The 21,266-nt window shown below is 43.9% G+C and overlaps 2 protein-coding genes across 2 annotated transcripts in view; one reads left to right on the forward strand and one right to left on the reverse strand.

Annotated features, from left to right (window-relative positions):
- Positions 1-403, reverse strand: part of Nuggc (nuclear GTPase, germinal center associated) — a 40,452-nt gene extending 40,049 nt beyond the window's left edge. The window contains exon 1 of the mRNA XM_057786686.1: positions 370-403. Coding sequence (XP_057642669.1) covers positions 370-403 — 34 coding nt within the window. The remainder of the gene's footprint in view (positions 1-369) is intronic.
- Positions 404-11,978: 11,575 nt separating this feature from the next.
- The window catches only part of Elp3 (elongator acetyltransferase complex subunit 3), a 62,605-nt gene continuing 53,317 nt past the window's right edge, over positions 11,979-21,266 (forward strand). Inside the window, exons 1-2 of the mRNA XM_057786527.1 lie at positions 11,979-12,196; positions 16,479-16,578. Coding sequence (XP_057642510.1) covers positions 12,058-12,196; positions 16,479-16,578 — 239 coding nt within the window. The 5' untranslated portion in view covers positions 11,979-12,057. The remainder of the gene's footprint in view (positions 12,197-16,478; positions 16,579-21,266) is intronic.

Below are 21,266 nucleotides of genomic sequence, written 5' to 3' on the forward strand. Positions count from 1 at the left end.
TCCTATGGACTTGTTTTTCAATAAGACACTTCTTAGGCGCATCTCTCCCATTCTGAGAAAAGCCACCTGCTAGTATTCCAAGGGTTTCACCTTGCCGCCTTAGATTTTGGAGAGTCCTAGCTTGGGTTCTAGAAACTATTTTTAAGATAGGAAGCCTCACACACACAACTGATCATCAAGCAGCCTGCTTTGTTATGAACAGACTACTTTAGTTAATGTTTTTAAAAACTAACATCTGGTTCTTGCTAACTTGCCATTAGAAAACAGCATCCAGCTAAAGATCAAGGAACACCAGCTGTGGGCACAGTCTCGGTGTTTGAACAGACAACAGAAGCCAGGCCCTACTTAGGGTCATTTTAGGAGTGTTACCTGAGTGTGGCATCACACCCGCGGAAGCCTCCATTTCTGCCATTTCCTGCTAAGTCAGTTGCTCCTTTTGTCTGCTTAGGAATACCAGCCTGAAAGGAAAGAGAGGAGGTATGCACACATTAAAAGTATAAAAAGCGGCCGGGTGGAGTAACAATCCCACTTCTTGAAAGACTGAAACAAGATAATCACAAGTTCAAGGCTGGCCTGGGCTCCACAGCAAGACCCTGATGTCTCATTAAAGAATAAAAAAGTACAAGCCTCCAAAAGTGAGAATACATAAATATGTTTGTGTTTCATGTCCACTAACTTCCAGAGAGCAGGGAGTCTTCTCACTTCTCTTTGAAACCTTCCCCATGCCTCACGCATCACCCGTCAACATGAGATGTGACAAAGATCAGTGTATGATCATTGGTTCTCCATCACACACGTTATCTGGGGAGGTTTAATTTGATATTGCCTGAGATCTTTAAAACAACTCATTCTGAAATAAGAATAAGCCTCTGGTGACCAGAGCTATGGACATCAAATTCTACACATTGCTTTGGGCAAGGTCAATGCCCCAGGCAGGTGAACTCGAACTTGTGCCAATGACATATATTTCCAGCAAGAGTCAGCTTGAAGCTGGGTGTCTCCATGCTGTTTCTCGGGACTGGAGCTGAGCGGCTGGATACTGAGCAGGGAAGGAGAGGTCTAGTGACTCGGTCTTATGGACCTTACTCAGCCCACTTCAGTGGGAAGACACCTGACTGGGGGTTGATTAAATGCAGCCCTGAAGCATGGGGCAACCACAGGGGGAACAGCAGTGTGAAAGCATCCGAAGGGAGTGTCAGAGCTGGCCTGAGTCTAGGTCACTGGCAGACAAGCCAGGACATGCGCATGAAGAAGATTCAGAGACCTATGGAGGCTCTGCATGGAGAATACTAAAAAGCCAAACATATGTCACCCTGGAGCCCTTCTCTCTGCCCACACAAATGAGAACCCAGGGAACGCTGGGGGAGTACCCAGAGCCCTTACTCTCCACAGCCACTGTGTCTGTGGGGGAGCAATCAGCAGTACATCTCAAAACCAGAGCCACCAGCCCCTCTGAAATATGCAAAACTTTCCTGAGGTATCAGTCTCCACTAGTCTCCGGGGTCCTAGTGAGACAGACTCACCAAATAAGCCAGCCTGCACCTTATTTGCACATGACCCCCAAATTAAAATCACAGCTCATCAGTTGAAATGATCTATTCTTAGTTCAGCTTACAGATCTGACTGGACTAACCGGCTTTCATGCTTGGTACACGCTGGTCGGATGGGATGGGGTGCTGATCGCATGCAAGGTCGGAAGCATGTTAGCTCTCCACTCCCTCTCTCAGGCCCTCTCTCAGGCCCCTCACATCCTCCATGGTTCTCCAGGAGTCCTGGTGGATGTCCACAAACCTGGCACCCCAGGATGCCCTGACCCTTTGCTTCCCTGTGAACGCCTACCCTTTATTCAAGAGTGTGTTCCTGGAATAATAAGGTGTCTGAATTCCTAATAATTCCCTTCTCAGATTCCTGCTGTTCTGTAAATGACCCAATTATGACAATTTTTCTTTCTTTTCTCTCTTTCCCTTTCTCTTTCTTCCCCCACCCTTTCCCATAGTATCTTTCTATGCAGCTTAGGCCCAGGATAGCCTCCAACTCACAACTCTCTTTCCTCAAACTCTGGAGTGCTGCAATTACAGGTATGTACCACTGTGCTCAGCGCAGTATCCATGGTTTATGTTTCCTCTTCCTTACTGAACTATGAGTTCTACAAGGTTCTCTGATACTAGAGAAGTCTGAAAAATGGCACCTATGTGTATGACCAGCTGGTAATGGACTCGTCTTCAAATGCTGAGATTCTGAGTTCTTGTTTGACATGCACAGCAGAAACGCTGGGAGGGGGAATGCTCAAAGTAACATCCCATGAGAGACACAGCGACTTCTGAATTGAAATACTTGGAACTGGAGGGATGGCTCGGCGGTTAAGAGCCCTGGCTGTTCTTGCAGAGGACTAAGGTGGATTCCTACCACCTACATGGTAACTCACAACCATCTGGTCCCAGCAGATGCAACACCCTCTTTCGGCCTTTGTGTGTAGTGGGTACACACACATAGTACACAGGCATGTATATAGGCAAAACACCCATACGCATGAAAATAAATAAATAATTTAAAAATCACTGTTACAAACACTAAACATACCGAACCACATCAGGACCGAAATGAGTAAGGACAGAAAAGGTGATGAGTCACAGCATGGCCACTCTTCTGCGAGGCTTGTCTGACTCCCAGTACAAAATGAGGAAGTAACAGAGAGCCTCGCTAGCCATTATTTTGATTCTGTGAATATTGCAGACCAAAGGAAACGTATGATCACACTGCTGGACAAAATTCTGTGGTTTGCCAGGACAATCAGCATTCTAGAATTCAAATTTCAGGAGGAGGACTAGTGAGTCCAAACAAAACCCCAAAGAACAATCGAACCACGGCAAAGGCATCATTACTACACTGGCATCAGGCAACATGAACATGCTCAGGCTCTTAGACTTGAATCTTAAGATTCATCTCGAGATGAGGACCTTCACCTTCAGAAGGACACTGGTTGAAGCACATTTTTAAAAGCACACAGAGTGAAGGGAAGAAGCGGGCCTGCTCACTGGATACTGGAATACTAGCAGTGGTTTGGGCTTCTTTCAGGGTCAGGGGAATGTTCAACTGACTTCTTTTACTACATCAACAGCACATGATGTCCAGAAAAATCTGTTGGCACATATATGTCCAGGGTTAGACTGAGTTTAGCTGCATCAGTGCAGACACCAACCCATGAGCCTCTCACCAAAACAGCAGCCAAGTACCAGTTCACAAGGAATTTGTGACTTCTAACCGACATGTGGAGATAACCGGAATTACTTGAAAAGGAGTTATAGGAAGTTAGGTTTCAGTTCCTTCTGCCAAATTCAAAGACTGTGAGGAAGGGGCCATTTGGTTGACCAACTGAAGCACTAGAAAATGGACAGAAATACTCTATAAAGAAAGCAAAAGGAAAACCTCTAAGAGGCTAGCCCATCAATATGGAGCTGAACGCTGTAGTGGCAGAGGCCACTCTGCTTCTAATTCTGCTACCAACCAAAAGAGCCGTGGAGCTGTGGGACATCCCCTAGTCACCTTGCCACTCTGGGCCTTGGGTTTCCCATCTGTGAGCAGAAGGTGTGTTCTCTGGTGTAAACAGATGCTGAAAAGATGACAACCCTCATCATGAAACCCCACCAGCAGCACAACAGCAATTAGGGCTCCCAAGGAGTGGAGCGGCACGACTGAGAAGGCCTCAGTGCTGAGTTCACGGTCTTAAAAAGAACCATCCTCAGCCAACGCCAGAACACACTGCCCTGCGGAGGGAGGTGATAAGGGTGGGAAAATCGGGTTGGTGTCTGTGAAGAACCAATCCAAAGCAGTCTAACTTACAGACCTGTGCGAGCGCAGCTCATTTCAGTTGGGTTTCAGCTGCATGGCCAGCCCTCGTGGTTTGTTTTTGGGGCTTATTTACATTTGCATGCCCTGAGCCCAAGAATGGCATCTTTCAAATGATGTTCTGTAGGTAATGCTAGACACGGGGTGGCTGCCCCGGGGCTGATTTCCTGTTAAATAACCGACTGTTGACAGCTGTTCTTGCCTCTCTCACCCTCCCTTTCTCTGGTTTGTCTTTGCTTACGGCCTCTTTATAAACAGAGAGAAGTGATACAAACTCTTCATCCCTACCAGAGCACAGCTGTGGTGAGTGGAATTAGAGAAAGACTATCCTGGCTTTCAGTTTACAGACAAGTACTCTGAGGCACAGAGAGGGGAAGGAACTTGCCCACAGTCACCCAGTAAAGTAATGGTCACCGGACAGCAAGGTCAAGAGTAATTAAATAACATATGAACTCTCAAGCAAAACCTTCAAATTCCTGGAGGAAAAAGGTGGCTGTCACCTAACCACCAGTGTGTCCAATGTTGCATGCCTGCCAAAGGCAGAAAAAGCACAGGGTGACATGTTTGTCTGCCAACGTTTCCCCCTAGGTGAATAGGAGGAGTTAAACAGATATCATCCAATTCTGACAAAACAAAAGGAAAGCCATCCTCGTGGGCAGAAGCACAATGCCCTATTCCTTGGGGTCATTTTGTGTACCGACTTCCCTCTGAGGAGTATAATATAGAAATCGGAGAGCAAGGAGTAATTCACCCAATACCACCCCAGCCAGGTAATCCAGATCAGCACCAATAGTTACAGCTCAAGGAGATGTTTGTTCTCCTCGAGGTGTGGTGAGAAAGACTTCGGCTCTGTGGCCTTCTTCCCCCAACCCCTAATTCTAATCTCACTATGAGGAAAATAACAGAAAATGCCAGTATCAGAGACTCTTACAAAGTACGAGATCAATACCCTTCAAAATGATCAATATCATCAAACACAAGGAAGCTCTCAGGTGCCAGCCAAGAAGAACCTTTAGAGACAGAACGGCCAAGTGTGACATGGTATCCTGGATGGGGTCTGATAGAATATGGACGCTGGACATAATCTCAGAACCTTCATTCACTAAGACACAGAGTTTTCCTTAACACTCATGCTCATTCATGACCGTGGACTCATTCATAACTAATATGCCCCTCCAGGATAATCAAGGTAATTAAGGGCAGGTTACACAAACTATTTTCTCAAGCTTTCTGTACATCTAAAACTATCCATTTTAAAGACTCTATTATTTAAAAATTCCACAAATCATATCACAGAATAGATAAGAAAAACAACTTACCAGATGTTGCTGAACTGACAATAAAAATCAAAAAGATTTTTTTTAAAAAAAAATCCCAGTCAGTGTTGCTTTAGTTCCAGAAGTCCACAAGTGAAGCAGTAGCTAAGAGAGACACATCGATTCCGATGGTGCAGACACCGGGGACCCGCTAGATAGGGCCCTCGGTGGTCACAGTCAAAGCCACATCTGTAAACACAGAGGAAGTGAAACCAACCACATCAGGCTCTTTACCTCAACTTCTTCCCTCAATATGGAGATGTGCGGTGTTCTATTTTCTATTTATCCCAACTTCCTCCCTCAGTAGAAAGATATGCTGTTTTCTACTTTCATTTAAACTTCAATTGCATGTGAACTGGGGATCGTGTGCCCTTCCCTGCTGTCTTCCCACAATCAGGCAGGACTTGACCACTTTTCCTTCCCAAACAGATTTTAGCATCCTGCCACCGCACACTTTCTCTGAGGGTGAATGCTGTCCAGATGGAGCCGGGGCAAAGAAACAAAGAGCTGGTTCCCAGATACCCGGATGTGCCTTACTGAGGGAGGTGGAGAACAGGATGCCATCAATAAAATCCAATTTTGACACAAACAGCGCTACCCCCAAATAAATTCCACCAAAAGTAAAAAAAACTATTGGGTTTGATTGAAAAAAAAAGTGGAAAGCCAGGTTCAAATAATTTTTTTGAGAAATTAAACTTTAGATCTTTTTACTTTTTTTTTAAAAAAAATTGTATTTTGTTTTTCTTTTAAGACAGTGTCTCACTATGTAGCCTAGACTGGTCTTGAACTTACAAGATCCATGTTCTTTTAAAAAAAAAAAAAAGGGGGGGCTGGAGAGATGGCTCAGTGGTTAAGAGCATTGCCTGCTCTTCCAAAGGTCCTAAGTTCAATTCCCAGCAACTACATGGTGGCTCGCAACCATCTGTAATGAGGTCTGGTGCCCTCTTCTGGCCTTCGGCATACACACAGATAGACTATTGTATACATAATAAATAATAAATAAATATTTTTTAAAAAAAATGTTTTTAGAGTACTGTCCAGTAGAGAAGGGCAGAAAATAAAAGTTCCCGGCTGTGGGCTATTGCCCCTGGATACCAGGACAATATTCTAGGTATTACTCCAAAATGGGGTCAGAAAGTAACAAAAATCATAACATGGGCAGTACTGAAGATAAATATTTAGAGTATTTCAAAAACTAGTTTGAACTTTTGATGGGATGGGTCCTCCCTACATAAGCAAGTTTCTAAAATATCAATATGAATTTCAGAGACTTTTCCCCTTGAGTTTTTTTTTGTATTTTCTTTTTATATTTTTGCCAGTACAAATTTCAAAACAGAGAAAAATCAACATGAGTATCGCCCAATCATCACTTACAAACATATAATACGTGCTTAGCTTGCCCCCTACTGGCGATTTTCTTGTCTCCATAGCTAACTATTTAGAAGTGCTACTCAATCACTTTAAAATAGGTTGGGAAGCTGTTAAAGACATCTGGGTTATTTATGACAGTTCTTTTTTTGTTAATCGATTTTTATTGAGCTCTACATTTTTCTCTGCTCCCCTCCCTACTTCTACCTTCCCCTTCAATGCTCTCTCAAAGTCCCCATACTCCCAATTTACTCAGGAGATCTTGTCTTTTTCTACTTCTCATGTAGATTAGATCTATGTATGTCTCTCTTAGGGTCCTCATTGTTGTCTTGGTTCTCTGGGATTGTGATTTGTGGGCTGGTTATCTTTGCTTTATGTTTAAAAACCACTTATGAGTGATTACATATGATAATTGTCTTCCTGGATCTGGGTTACCTCACTCAAAATGATGTTTTCTAGCTCCATCCATTTGCCTGCAAAATTCAAGATGTTGTTATTTTTCCTGCTGTGTAGTACTCCATTGTGTAAATGTACCACATTTTCCTTATCCATTCTTTGGTTGAGGGGCATTTAGGTTGTTTCCAGATTCTGGCTATGACAAACAAAGCTGCTATGAACATAGTTGAGCACATGTCCTTGTGGCACGATTGAGCATCCTTTGGATATATACCCAAAAGTGGTATTACTGGGTCTTGAGGAAGGTTGTTTCCTAATTTTCTGAGAAATCGCCACATTGACATCCAAAGGGGCTGTACCGACTTGCATTCCCGCCAGCAATGCAGAAGTGTTCCCTTTTCCCCACAACCTCTCCAGCATAAGTTGTCATCAGTGTTTTTGATCTTGGCCATTCTTACAGGTGTAAGATGGAATCTCAGTTGTTGTTTTGATTTGCATTTCTCTGGTGACTAAGGATGTTGAGCCATTTCCTTTCAGTCATTTTAGATTCCTCTGTTGAGAGTTCTCTGTTAGGTCTGTACTCCATTTTTTTTTATTGGATTATGTGTTCTTTGGATGTTTAATGTCTTGAGTTCTTTGTATATTTTGGAGATCAGTCGTCTTTCTGATGTGGGGTTAGTTGTTGGAGGAGGCACTTGTTTGTCCCGGCTGCCAAACTAGCTTAGCCCCGGAATAACCACACAGAAACTGTACTATTTAAAACACTGTTTGGCCCATTAGCTCTAACTTCTTATTGGCTAATTATTACATCTTAATTTAAGCCATCTCCATTAATCTGTGAATCACCACGAGGTCATGACCTACCAGCAAAGTTTCAGCACATCTCTGGCTGGCAGATCCGTGGCATCTCTCTCTCCCTACCTTCTTTTTCCTAGTATTTAGTTCCGTCTTCCCCACCTACCTAAGTTCTGCCCTATCAGCAGACCAAGGCAGTTTTTTTTTTTGTTTTGTTTTGTTTTGGTTTTTTTTTTTTTTTGCTTCTTTGTCAAAAATCAGGTGTTCGAAGGTGTGTGGATTGATATTCGGGTCTTTGATTTGGTTCCATTGGTTTATGACAGTTCTTAGCACCTAACACTAGACATCTGAATGCTAGGCTGGTTAGAGGTTTAGTCACCGTGCCAGGCTGAATTCCCACTGAACTCAAGGAAAATATCAACACCAATGAAAGAATTTGCACACAGTGTCATCATGCCCTACTCCCATGACTGCTCTGCACTCCAGTGCCCCATCACCTCTCTGCACTGCCATTTTGCATCACCTCTTAATCTCAGGTTCCTTGCCAGCTACTACTACCCCATTTATCGGTCCTTCCTTATGACACATTTTCTCAACCCTCACCTCTGTATCGATTATGAACTATCCTAGTTGGGTTCTGTTGCTGTGATAATACCCTAACCAGAGTAACTTCAGGAGGAAACAGTTCATTCGGCTTACACTTCTAAGTCACAGTCCAACAATGAAGAAAGTCAGGGCAGGAGTTCGAGCAGGAAGTGAAGCAGAAACTATGGAGGAATGCTTACTGGCTTGCTCCCAGGCTCACATTCTGCTACCTGTCTTATACTTTATACAGCCCAGTCCCACCTGCTCAGGGTTGGTACCAGGCAAGTGAGCTGGACCCTCCTCCATCAATTAACCACCAAGAAAATGGCCCTCATGCAATTCTGATGGAGACAATTCTTCATTGAAGTTCCCTTCCAACTATGTCATGATGATAAAGAAGACTAGCAATCACATCAACCTACACCAACCAAGCTGGGACCATTCCTAACTGTTCTTTCTCATCACGGTCCCTCAATGATCCTGATCAACTCAGTCCTCACTATCCTTGACTCCTCAGTAGTGTCTGACCCGCTGGTAACTCCCTGCTCCTTGACATTGGCTTGGCTCCTAGGTCTCCCACACTCTCCTCGTTCTTCTCCCACCTCCTGTACCCGGCCAGTTTCATTGTTGGTTACCAGTCTTGTCTCTGATCTGCTAATAGAACACCCCAAGGCTTAGACTTCAGCCTCTTCTTTTACCCTGTTTCACAACTTTAAACTTCACCAGACACCTAATCCCTCTCAACTGGGATCTCAATCTATAATCTCTTTCATGGTCTGCCCCTCACCAGGCATCCCAAATACAACAGACCCAAAGTCAGGCCCTCTGGACACTGACATGGATTAATTAAAATGCTGTGGGATCCCCAAGTAGCTGCAGTGGCAGAAACGCTGCAGGTCCCCAAGCAGCAACAGGCAGCAGGCCATGTGGTGGCATGCAGGGGCTAGTGGTCCCAAGAGCAGCCAGTCCCAGGCAGGGACAGTGCATGAGATCACATTGCAGGTTTCCGAAGGTGGCTGGTCCCAGGCAGTGAGCCACATGGTAGTGGCGGGCAAGAGACAGACCTATAGGCATGCCATGCAGAGTGAGTTTGGATATTTATTTAGTGGGTTATGGAAGTTTGGGAAGGGGGAGAAGAAGAGGAGAGAGAGAGAGAGAGAGAGAGAGAGAGAGAGAGAGAGAGAGAGAGAGAGGAGAGATAGAAGCTGCCTCTTCAAGGGGGAGAGGGAAAAGGGAAGAACTCAGGCTGGAAGCTGAAGATCAGCCTGCCTTAGCGGACAGAGGAGAGAGTGGGCATGGCTTGTCTCTTAAAGAGATAAAACAGATCATTACAGACAGCTCATATCAGATAATGACAACTACATCATTCCTCTTGCTCCAAGAGCTGTGGTCTTACACTTGATATTGACGTCTATACCCCCCCACCCCACCCCCCGTGCACACACACATGATCTCACACTGAGTGGATGGCCTATTGAAGCCATCAAAAACGTTTTCAGAACCTGAACAAGCCTTACCACTTCCACGGCTTTCTACCCTGGTTTGAGGCACAATAATCTCTTGCTTTATTTGGTTCCCACACCTTGATGACACTGGAGTCTATCTTAGTTAGACTTTTTATTGCTGAGGTGAAACATCATGACCAAAAGCAAGCTGGGGAGGAAAGGGTTGCTTCATATTTTCACATCGCAGTTCATCTCCAAAGGAAGACAGAACAGGAACTCAAACAGGGCAAAGACCTGGAGGCAAGAGTTGCAGAAGCCACGGGGAGTACTGCTTACTGGCTTGCTTCTCATGGCGTGTTCAACCCCCTTTCTTAGAACCCAAGACCACCAGCCCAGAGATGGCACCACCCACAATGGGCTCGGCCTTTCCCATTAGTCACTAATTAAGAAAGTATACTACAGCCAGATCTTATGGAGGCATTTTCTCAATTGACATTCCCTCCTTTCAGATAACTTTAGTTTGTGTGTCAAGTTGACATAAGACTGGCCAGCACAGAGCCAGAGCAGATTCCTGTTTAATACATGTTAATGTTTTGAAATACATATTGACATCAAACTCTAACAAGATTACAGATAGAGAAGAGGCTGGGGGTTGGACTATAAATCTGAGAGCAGAGAGATGATAATTAAAACCATGGAACTGTGGGGAATCATTAGAAAAAGTCAGGGTTAAGTGACGCCTGAAGAAGACCAGTATCTTGACATGAGACAGGTATCTACAAGAGACTGAAAAGAAAAATAGAAAACTCTAGAGTGGGGACCCTTGTCCTGAAATATTTTCAGGGAAGCTAACTTATTTTTATTGACAGGAAGGTGCTATTAAGATAATTTGGTACACTGAAAAAAAAATCTCAATCTTGACCAGTTTCAGTGTAGTGGTGGCACCAAAAACAGAGCTACCTCAGCTCTAGTGAGAAGTAAGGAATTGGAAACATCACATCCAAGCCTTTATTAATTTGAAGGACTATTAATATCTGGTCCATGGACAGAGGAGATCATGAAAGAGTTTCAAGAAAAAGTTATTCCAAGTCCTACCTCCAGATGTTGTATAATTTTGAACATGGTGTCTCACCCAGTGTTTTCGGAACAGTTATCAAGAAATGATCCCCGTGTCATTTATCTGAGACTCGGGGAAACTATAGACTGCAGAGCTTGCAAGATCAAGTTGATATTTGCTTCTTGCCTAGTGTCTTTCAGGAAAATCAGAGTGTAGCTTTCACCACAGTGAAGGTTTAATCTCAGGAGTGTAGGATTTCTATCCAGTCTTTGTGTGCTGCGCCTGAGTTCCTAAACCTCCTTGTAAGGACCACTCACATCTGCATTCTTGAAACAGGCACTTCCCGTGCTCCTTTGGAGGAAAAAACAAAGAAAAGAAAACAAGCATTGAATCCCCACTTGAGCCCACAAGTAACTAAATGCAGGATAACCGCCTGTTTTTTGTCTTCATTCTGTGTCTATTTGTCTCCTTTACTCTGGCTGAAGGCACAAAAACAAATCGTAGTCCTAAACCTGCAGTCACCTAGACTCCAGAGAAAACAAAGCCTCAAAGGGCAGACTCCTGACCACATAGGGCCATTAGCAGTGCCCTCGGCCAGTAAGTGATTATCTTGTAGGATCCTAAGACTTTGACCACCTTGCAAAGCAGAACTGAGACAATGATCAACCAGAGCACACCTTCTCCAGAATTGTTTAAACAAAGCATACCTCGTGGTTCCTGCCCTCATTTCTTCTCTAACCTTTAAAAACTAACGCTTATATCAACACCCCTAAAAGACAGGCTTGGGTGTGGATGTGGGGGAGGAGGGTGAAGTTTGGGGGGGGGGGGTCATTGGTCTCCTTTATCTGTTCGTCTTCCCAACATGGTTGGCTCTACTGGTGACACGTGTCCCAGCATCCCTTGAGGAAATTGTCAGAGCCCAGGCTTTTGCTTTAAGAACTCAGGTTACACCTTACACTCGTCCCAGCTTCTCAGAGCAGCTGCTTTAAATAAACTGCCCCGTCGGTACCAGCCAAAACAATTCTCCATCCTCCCACAGAATCAGAACGCAATGCACCGCCCCTCCCACTCAGAGTGAGCCGCGAGCCGCCACCCAGACAGGGCGGGGCTCCGCGCGCCGCCTTCTGGGAAGAGCTTTCTGGTACGATCGCTGTGCTTTCACGACAGTCCCGGGTTGCTTTACGGCTGCTCGGCTCCTCCGCAGTCCGAGCTACGGTAACGTGGCGCCGTCCCCCTACAACGCGCACTGATGAAGCAGAAGAGGAAAGGTGCAAAAAAGACAAAGCGGGACGAGGGGGAAAGGGAGGCGGCAATGGATGACCCGCAAGACCTGGATGAACCCCACACGTCCAAGGACTTCTCCTCCCTGAGGACCCCCGCGCCCTGGGGTCGGCTGGCCTATCTTTATCTGTGTGCTTTGTGTCCAACAGCCTCTCCTCTCTTCCTCTTTGGAAGGGGCTGCTTGGTGTCTTTTGTGTAGCTGGGTGGATGGTACCGTTATTCCAAGATAGGTCTCAGAGGCGTTAAGGTGGGGAGTGGATTTAAGGCGTCGCAGTTTCATTTGTGGCGACTGATTGGACATGTTTATTTGGTTGTTTGGTTTGGTTTTTAAATCTGAAAGTAGGAAAGGCGTCGTCGGCCCTTCCTTAAAGTAGGAATTATCCACGCAGTTTGCGCAACAGCCTTACGTGGACTTGCTCCCTTTTGTTTTACCCCCGGAGTGGCCTGGAGCAATGTTGTGCAGGTTTTTCAACCGAATGAGGTCATTAAAAAAAAAAAAAAAAAAGGAAAGAAAAACAAAACAAAACATTTTTTTAGTATTTGTAATAGATTCCACTCCAGTCTCTGCAGACCATCTTGAGCGGTTGTTCTGATGCTTGTCGGCTGTCAGAACAATAGCTGGGAACTGAACCTTTACCCAGCCATTTTGAAGTTGTGTCGTCTAAATTTATACTTAATGTGTGGAGCCGACTGGTCATGGTGAGCCCTTGACCCCCCGGCATCAAATGAAAACTAAGTGTGTTGTTGGTCACTGCTTCTTGGCATTAACTGGAATTTCCCTTCCAAACAGCATGGCCTGTATTCTTGTCGCACCAAACACAACATGCACTAGATTGATTTGATCTTGCCGCGTTATAACTTGTTCCTTCTGAGGTGATCAGGCCACACAACTTTACTCTTTTGGCTTTAACAGTCACCAACACCTTAGTTTTTATTTTGTTCTTGTGGTTTTTTTAAAATTGTTTTTATTGAGCTATATATTTTTCTCCGCTCCCCTTCCCTTCTCTCCCCTCCCCTTCTGCCCTCTCCCAAGGTCCCCATGCTCCCAGTTTACTCAGAAGATCTTGTCTTTTTCTATTTCCATGTAGATTAGATCCATGTATGTCTCTCTTAGGGTCCTCATTGTTGTCTAGGTTCTCTGGGATTATGGACTGCAGGTTTGGTTTTTCTTTATGTCTAAAAGCCACTTATGAGTGAGTACATATGATATTTGTTTTTCTGGGTCTGGGTTACCTCACTCAATATGATGTTTTCTAGATCCATCCATTTGCCCGCAAATGTCAAGATGTCATTATTTTTTTCTGCTGTGTAGTACTCCATTGTGTAAATGTACCACGTTTTCCTTATCCATTTTTCGATTGAGGGGCATTTAGGTTGTTTCCAGGTTCTGGCTATGACAAACAATGCTGCTGTGGACATACTTGAGCACATGTCTTTGTGGTACGTTTGAGCATTCTTTGGATATATACCCAAAAGTGGTATTGCAGGGTCTTGAGGAAAGTTCCTAATTTTAGTTCTTATTTTGAAATCACCTCTTAAATTTGTTTACTTGCTGTCATTCCCTCTACCATTTTTGCTTTCGTGTACATTTATTTTTGTCGACTCTTGCATCTGTCTTCTTTGAAGATTTGTCTGTCGGGTCAGACAGGCAGCTTAAAGGTTTTCTTTGCGTCTTGTAGGTTTTATTTTGTTGTTGTTTTGTATACGTAGAGATGTGTGATGTTTGCACAAATGTATGTGGGAGCTCAGGCCAGAGGAGGATCTAATGTTCTATTCTGTCACACTCCACCTTACCCCTTGAGACAAGATCTGTCACTAAACTTGGAGTTAGGCTGGCAACCAGCAAGCGCCAGCAATCCTGCCATAGTCCTTTCTGGTTCTCTCTTTCACACATTCTAGGTTTATAGGTATTAATGTCGTTATGCCTAGCTTTTAACATGGGTGCTGGGATTCAAACTCAGGTCTTCACATATGTGGATTTTTAATGTACTGTTCAAAGCCTTTTGTTTAGAATTCAAATTGATTGTATCTTTTTCCCCCTTTTTGACTTATTGTTTATATTGATAACCTCTCTTTCTTTAAAAACTACTTTCATTTCTTAAGTTAGAGCGTTGAGAATGTATAATTCTCTTCTGTTAACACCTTTTATGCCTTTGCATAGTGGCCAGTGTTCTGTTTATTTAACCCTGTTCAGGCAGCCTGTGTTCAAGTTACATAGATCTCCTTTCACCAGAATAGGTAGTTGTAATGTCTGGCGCTGTTCTGTCCTCTTTGTTTCCCGGAAGCTTTACACATCTTTGTGTTACCAGCCCAGCCTTGTTGGGGAATACTATTTTAAGGTGTGTTGATTTTGTTTATGCTGCATTTGTTTAACTCTGTGAAACTGTGATTCTTTGCCTCTCTAAAACACCCAAAGGTCCTGGTAAAGAGCTGAACAGCCAATACTGAGGCAGGAGCACAGATAGGCGGGGCTGGCAGACAGAGTATAAATAGAAGGAGAAATGAGGAGAAGAGAGAACCAGGGGAGGAGGGCTTCAGGGGCCAGTTATCTAGCCACTGAGTAAGAGTGAAAGGAAGATACACAGAAGAGAGAAAAGGAAATCCCAGATGGTAGATGAGATAATTTAAGAAAAGCTGACAAGAAACAAGCCAAGCTAAGGCCAGCCAGTCATAACTAAGAATAAGCCTCTGTGTGTGATTTATTTGGGGGCTGAGTGAAAGGCCCCCATAGAAAGCCAAAAGAGTAAAACTTCGCACTACACAGCTTCCTGCCCTCTCAGTGAAGTCAGATGGGGGTATGAGAATATGGCTGAACAAGGATACTGTGTCATCTGTGCTCACCCCACATCCCAAGTCCACCTCTGGTACATGGCCTCTGGGGCACCTTTGTAGAATGAGAAGTGCTGGGGAAGCATTTACTCTTTTGACTGCACGTGGACTTTTCTCTTGTTTTGTCTGTAGCTTTGCCTCCTTAAGTCAGTGTGGTATACAGTGCACACTATGGTGAGAAGACAGGGACCTGGGATTTAACCCTGCTTGATCCATTTTTTAACATCTATAAAATGGGATAGCAATACCAGCTTTCTAGTGTGATAGTGAGTTTCAGATGGGACTGGATGAAAGGTCTCAGTAAATTCCATGGCCTCCTTAGCCACACTTCTATGATCATTTCTTTATTTTACACCAGCAAGCAGAAGGCATGGTCGTTGCCATCACCCAAGCTAAGACATCACACCATTCTTATCAGCTGGTAAAAGATAGGCTCCGCTGACCCTTAGGAATAAGAGCTGAGATTATCCTGGCTTGGCTGAGCCATTTGTGACAGTCTGGCTATAAGATGATAGGACATGCAGCAGCATCTCCCGTTTCTGTGGATGAAAGAGAGGCTGCCGAGACAGGGCCATGAAAGTCTATAGATGGTGTCTTAGAAATGCGGCTAGATCCTTTGATAGGCCAGACAAGGTAGTCCATGCAGTATAATTTCAGCACTGAAGCAGAAAAATCGTAGGTTCAAGGCCTGCTTGAACCAATAGCAAATTCAAGTTAGCCTGAACTGTATAATGAGAAGACAGCCAAAGGCCCTTCGGTACATCTTTGTGGAATGGGCAGGTGGTCCTGTCCTTTCTCCTGAGTCTGTTCCCAGGTTGAGTTAGTGCATTCTGGGACAGGCAAGTTCCTGCTCTGTTTCCCTCACTCTGTCTGTGATTGAGTTAGTGCATCTCAGTGTTCTCTGTGGGCTTACAGTGTTCATCATTGCTACTCTGCAGTGAAGGGCTGGACACTCAGTTACTCTGGCCCCTTCCTGCACTCGTAGGTTCTTTCCTACATGATTGTTCCTGCAGTTGTCTTTCCTCTTTCTTATATCTGTCTGCGATATCCTCTCAGTTCTGGGCTTCTAAGGGGAGCTTTTCCCACATACAGATAATGTTGGTTTGTTTTTTTGTTGTTATTGTTGTTTTGTTTTGGTTTTTGATTTGTTTGTTTTTGAGAGGCACATTAATTGAAAATACAAAAGATGTTCAGATTGTGAACAATACAGATTTAGTGTCTCCTCTTCTTGAGCTATGTGTTTGGCATGTTTGAAATTATTTTAGAATTAGATGCCCCTGAGCTGTTCTTGAGATGATTTTGGAAGGAAAATTACTAAGTAAGATTGTTAAATCTTTACTGAGTGCTGGCAGGATGGCTCTGTGGTAAGGGCACTTTCCACCAAGCCTGATAAGCCAAGAACCCATGCAGTGGAAGGAAAGAATCAACTCCTGTCCTCCATACTTTATTGCATGCGCATGCCCATGTGTATGCATGTGTTACATATGTACATACATATGAATAGATAAATAAACGTAAAAAATGTTGATGAGACTTTCGCTGCTGTTAAAATCTTTACAGGAGATCTCAGCCCTGCTGAGCTGATGCTGTTGACTATAGGAGATGTTATCAAGCAGCTGATTGATGCCCACGAACACGGGAGAGACATCGATCTCAATAAGTAAGTGCAGTTATAAGTGGGCAATCTTGCAGTTTTATTCTTAAGTAACAGGCTGTCTGTCTAACTGATACATGGCCTCACTTTGAAGCCCAACATCTCCTCAAACTCAAGCCATTCCTCTTGCCTTTTCCTTCCAAGTACTGGAATTACCAGCATGCCCCGCTATGCCGAGCAGGAGAGTTGTGTTAACTGATCCTGCGCTACCTGTTTTCTATGTAGTCATTAAGAATCGGAGATTTCTGCCTTGTCCTGTCATGTCCTTCACAATGAGTAAGCTGTGTCCGAGCCTCCTAATCTAATTGCCTCCATCTTTATCGGGTACTCCCAGTATCTTAGGCACTGGTACAAGGGCACTGCAGGTAATGGCTGAGTTAATCCTCTCAGGAACTTAGTTTGAGTTATTATTGCTGTGATGAAACACCATTACCAAAGCAGCTTGGGGAGGAAAGGGTTTATTTGGCTTATACTTCTAGGTACCAGCTGTCACTGAGAGAAATCAGGGCAGGCAGAAACTCAAACAGGGCAGGAACTGATGTAGAGGCCATAGTGGAGTGCTGCTTACTGGTTTGCTCCCCATGACTTGCTCCGCCTTTCTTATAGAACCCAGACCATCAGCCCAGGGGTGGTACCACCCACAATAGGCTGGACCCTCCCCCATCAGTAAATGCCTGACAGGCTTGCCTATAGCTCAAACTTATAGAATCATTTCTCTTTCTCTCTCTAATTATAAACTAATTGGCCCATTAGCTCAAGCTTCTTATTAACTCTTATAACTTATATTAGCCCATTATTCTTGTCCATGTTAGCCACATGGCTCAGTACCTTTTTCAGCGAGACAGTCACATCTTGCTTGCTCTGTGTCTGGATCACAACTGCAGACTGCAGAATCCTTTTTCCCAGAATTCTTCTGTTCTCATTGTCCCACCTCTACTTCCTGCATGGTCGCCCCACCTGTACTTCCTCCTGGCTACCGGCCAATCAGCATTTTATTAAACAAGTATAAGAAACAAATGTTTACAGGGTAAAACTATTGTCCCACAGAACCCACCACCACCACCTTTTTTTTTTAAAAGAACAAGAACTCTGAATCTAATATCCTTTGTTTAGCTTTTCTCTGGACCATTATCCATAACAACTTGTAACCAACATTCTAAACAAAGGAAAATATCCATAGTCCATTTTGGGGGAATGTGGGCTTAGTTTTTCAGGCTACCTCCTCCTGGTTGGGGGTGCTGATAATCTTATGGTGACCTAAAGAAAATTTAGAATTATGATCAAGTCCTGACTGGAGTATCCTGTGAGGCTTGATCATCTCAGCCAGCAGTCTTGGGTGTTGAACGCAGACATCTGGGCCATCCGCTCCTTTTGGAGATTTCTCGGGGGGTCGTCCTTGATAAAACCTTATTTTTCTTAACCCGAAATAAATCTACAGCCTCTCATTTCCTGTGGAAACAAAAGCAAAACCTCTTCTCCAAAGTAACATATCTTTTGACTTCAATTTTGAAGTCAAGGCATTTATAAAATACCTATCTTGGATTAATTCAGCAGCATTTATAAACAAATATCTTTTAGCAGCTGTTGCTCCTTCCTCAGCATTCAAACAATTCAAAGAGAACATAATAACATACAGTATCCAGATTTTCTGTGTGTTTTCCATCTTTATGTGGCTTTATTTTAAACTCTATTTCTTTTATTTTTAATTTTTGGCTTTTTGAGACAGGTTTTCACTGTCCTGGAACTCACTCCATAGACCAGGTTGTCCCTGAACTCACAGAGATCCACCAGCCTCTGCCTCCCAAGTGTTGGGATTAAACACCCAGCTACTCTTTCTTTTTTATTTTAAGGACTTTAACCTTTTTTCTTTTCTCTCCCAAGCCTACATTTGTTTTTAAACACACTAAACTGTTTAGAGGCTTTTTCTTCTGAAACTATCTTTACAGTATCTCTCTTTTTCTAACTACATGAGTCTTTAATTTGCTAAATGATATGGCTAGGATTAAAGCCATGGCTTTGATGACTGGATCCAGCCCATTCCTTAGCTTTATGAGATTCCAACTTCATGGTGGAGGTACCAGCCGTAGCTATTGTTTATTAACACAACTTTACAGTGTTTCAAGGTCCCTGCCACCACCAAAAAACTTGCAGTCATCAACACCATTCAAGTGTTTTGTGGCAGGACCTCTTAAAAGAGCTGCAAGGTTTTGCAGCTAAAACTAAGTAAGGAAGCCTCTCTTAAATGAGAGCGCTTGCCTCAAGCAAGCAGAACCCACCCAGGAAAATGCTGCTATCAATAAGTTGTGCTCAACTCAATTCTTTTCTGTCTAGATTTACTTCCCGGGCTCTCTCAGTCTTTATGTAGATGCAGCTGTCCATGTGGCACCATTCTGTTGACTGACGTTTTCTGTCCCACTAGGTCCCACAGCCGTTTAGCCCCAAAGAAATCACACAGAGGTCTACATTAATTATAAACTGATTGGCCTATTAGCTCAAGCTTCTGATTAACTCTTATAACTTATATTAGCCCATTATTCTTGTCCATGTTAGCCACGTGGTTCGGTACCTTTTGCGGCGAGACAGTCACATCTTGCTTGTCAGCTTGACACATAAGCACAACACTTTTCTGTAAACGGAGATTGCCTACACTTTTTAGTTAGAACTTTTTCTTTCTCATTTATCCCTCAGATGGCAATTAATACTAATATCACACTATAAAACATAAAGAACTTTAAAGTTCCACCATCTTTATAATTCAAGCAGATTAAAAGTTCATTCTCCTTAAAAATCTAAAATCCCTTTTAAAAGTTCAAGTCTTTCAACTATGGGCTCCTGTAGAAATCAAATTTTTTTATTTCGAGAGGGAAGAACCAAGGCACAGTCACAATCTGAATAATGTAAATAATTCAATGTCCAATGTCTGGGATTCACTCATGACCTTCTGGGCTCCTCCAGGGTACTTGGTCCCCTTCTCTAGCTCCGCCCTCTGCAGCACACACAGCTCGCCTTCTAGGGTCTGGCTGGCTCCACTCCACAGCTTCTGCTGTTCTTGGTGATCACCTCACGGTACTGGGATTTCCAAAATGTTGAGGTCTTCTACAACTGGGCTGCACTTTTACCAGTAGCCTTTCCTGGGCTCTCTTCATGGTGCCAAGCCTCAGCTTTTTCATGGCCCCTTCAATCCTGGGGTTTCCACTACTATGCTGGGTATATCTTCACCAGTGACCTCTCACAGTGCCAAGCCTCAATTGCTTTCCACGATTCTTTCATGGCTTCAAAACCTGTACTACTTGGGATACACATAACCAGGTTTGGCTTCCAGCACAAAGTACAACCTTGGCCACCTTTGAACACAGCTTGCATGTACCAACTCTGGGGAAACACTTCCCAGTAGACTTTACCTCAGTGATGCTGGTCTCTTCTTAATCACAGCTGATTCTTCAGCCCCAGCCAACCAGCATCCATTGCTCCAACAAAACAAAGGTTTCATTTAGTGATTCTGGTCTCTTGTTATTCGTAGCTGAGTTTTCCACTAGACACCACGTATTTGTCACACAAATGGCCAGGTAGAGTCTTGACTTCCCTCGAAACTTCGCAAGCCAGGCCTCCATCTGCTGCATTGCTCTCGTGTGCTTCTCTTCTAAGCTCGTACAAAACAGCCCACTGAGCTCTTAACTTCTCAGTGGCTTTTCAAGGCCAAAGTTCCAAGTCCTTCCACAATCCTACCAAAACAACATGGTCAGGTCTGTCACAGCAATACCCCACTTCCTGCTACTAATTTCTTAGTTTGGGTTACTGTTGCTATGATGAAATACCATGACCAAAAACAACCTTTGGAGGAAAGGGTTTCTTTCATTTTTTTTCAACTCTCAGGTCAAGCTCCATCACTGAGGGAAGTCAGGACAGGAAATCAAAGCGGGAACCTGGAGGCAGGAACTGATGCAGTGGCCAAAGAAGGTGTTGCTTACTGGCTTGCTCCCCATGGTGTGTTCAGCCTGCTTTATTATTGAACCCAGGATCATCAGCCCAGAGGCAGCATCACCCTTAATGAGCTGGAGGAAAAACTATAGAGTAGTATACTTTCATAGCCAAAAAAGGACAATTACGACTCCTTTATTCCTTTAGCAAATGCTTTCTAAGCATGGTGGAAGAGGTTAGTTACAGCCATCTTAAACACTAATTAAGAAACTACCCCACCAAAGCTACAGAGAAACCTTGTCTCAATAAAACAAAAAGAAAAAAAACCTATCCTACAGGATTGCCTATGGCCCAATCTTATTGGAGGCGTTTTCTCAACTGGGATTCCCTCTTCTCAGATTACTCTAGCCTATGTCAAATTGGCATAAAATTAGCCACACAAGGGGCCAGCAAGATGGTCTAGTAGGTGAAAGTGTAGGGGATGGAGGAAACCAACTCCTAAAAGCTGTCCTCTGACCTCTACACTGCCGCAGTGACACATGAACACAGGCACGCACATGCGTATTGACACGCACATAAGTATTGAAAAAACAAACTTGGCTGGGTGGTGGTGGCACACGCCTTTAATCCCAGCACTCCGTAGGCAGAGGCAGGCGGATCTTTGTGAGTTCTAGGTCAGCATGGTCTACAAGAGCTAGTTCCAAGACAGGCTCCAAAGCTACAGAGAAACCCTGTCTCGAAAAACTAAAAAAAGAAGAAAAAACAGTTTAAAAACC

The sequence above is a fragment of the Chionomys nivalis genome, chromosome 12, assembly GCF_950005125.1.
Source record: "Chionomys nivalis chromosome 12, mChiNiv1.1, whole genome shotgun sequence".
Taxonomy (NCBI): Eukaryota; Metazoa; Chordata; class Mammalia; order Rodentia; family Cricetidae; genus Chionomys; species Chionomys nivalis.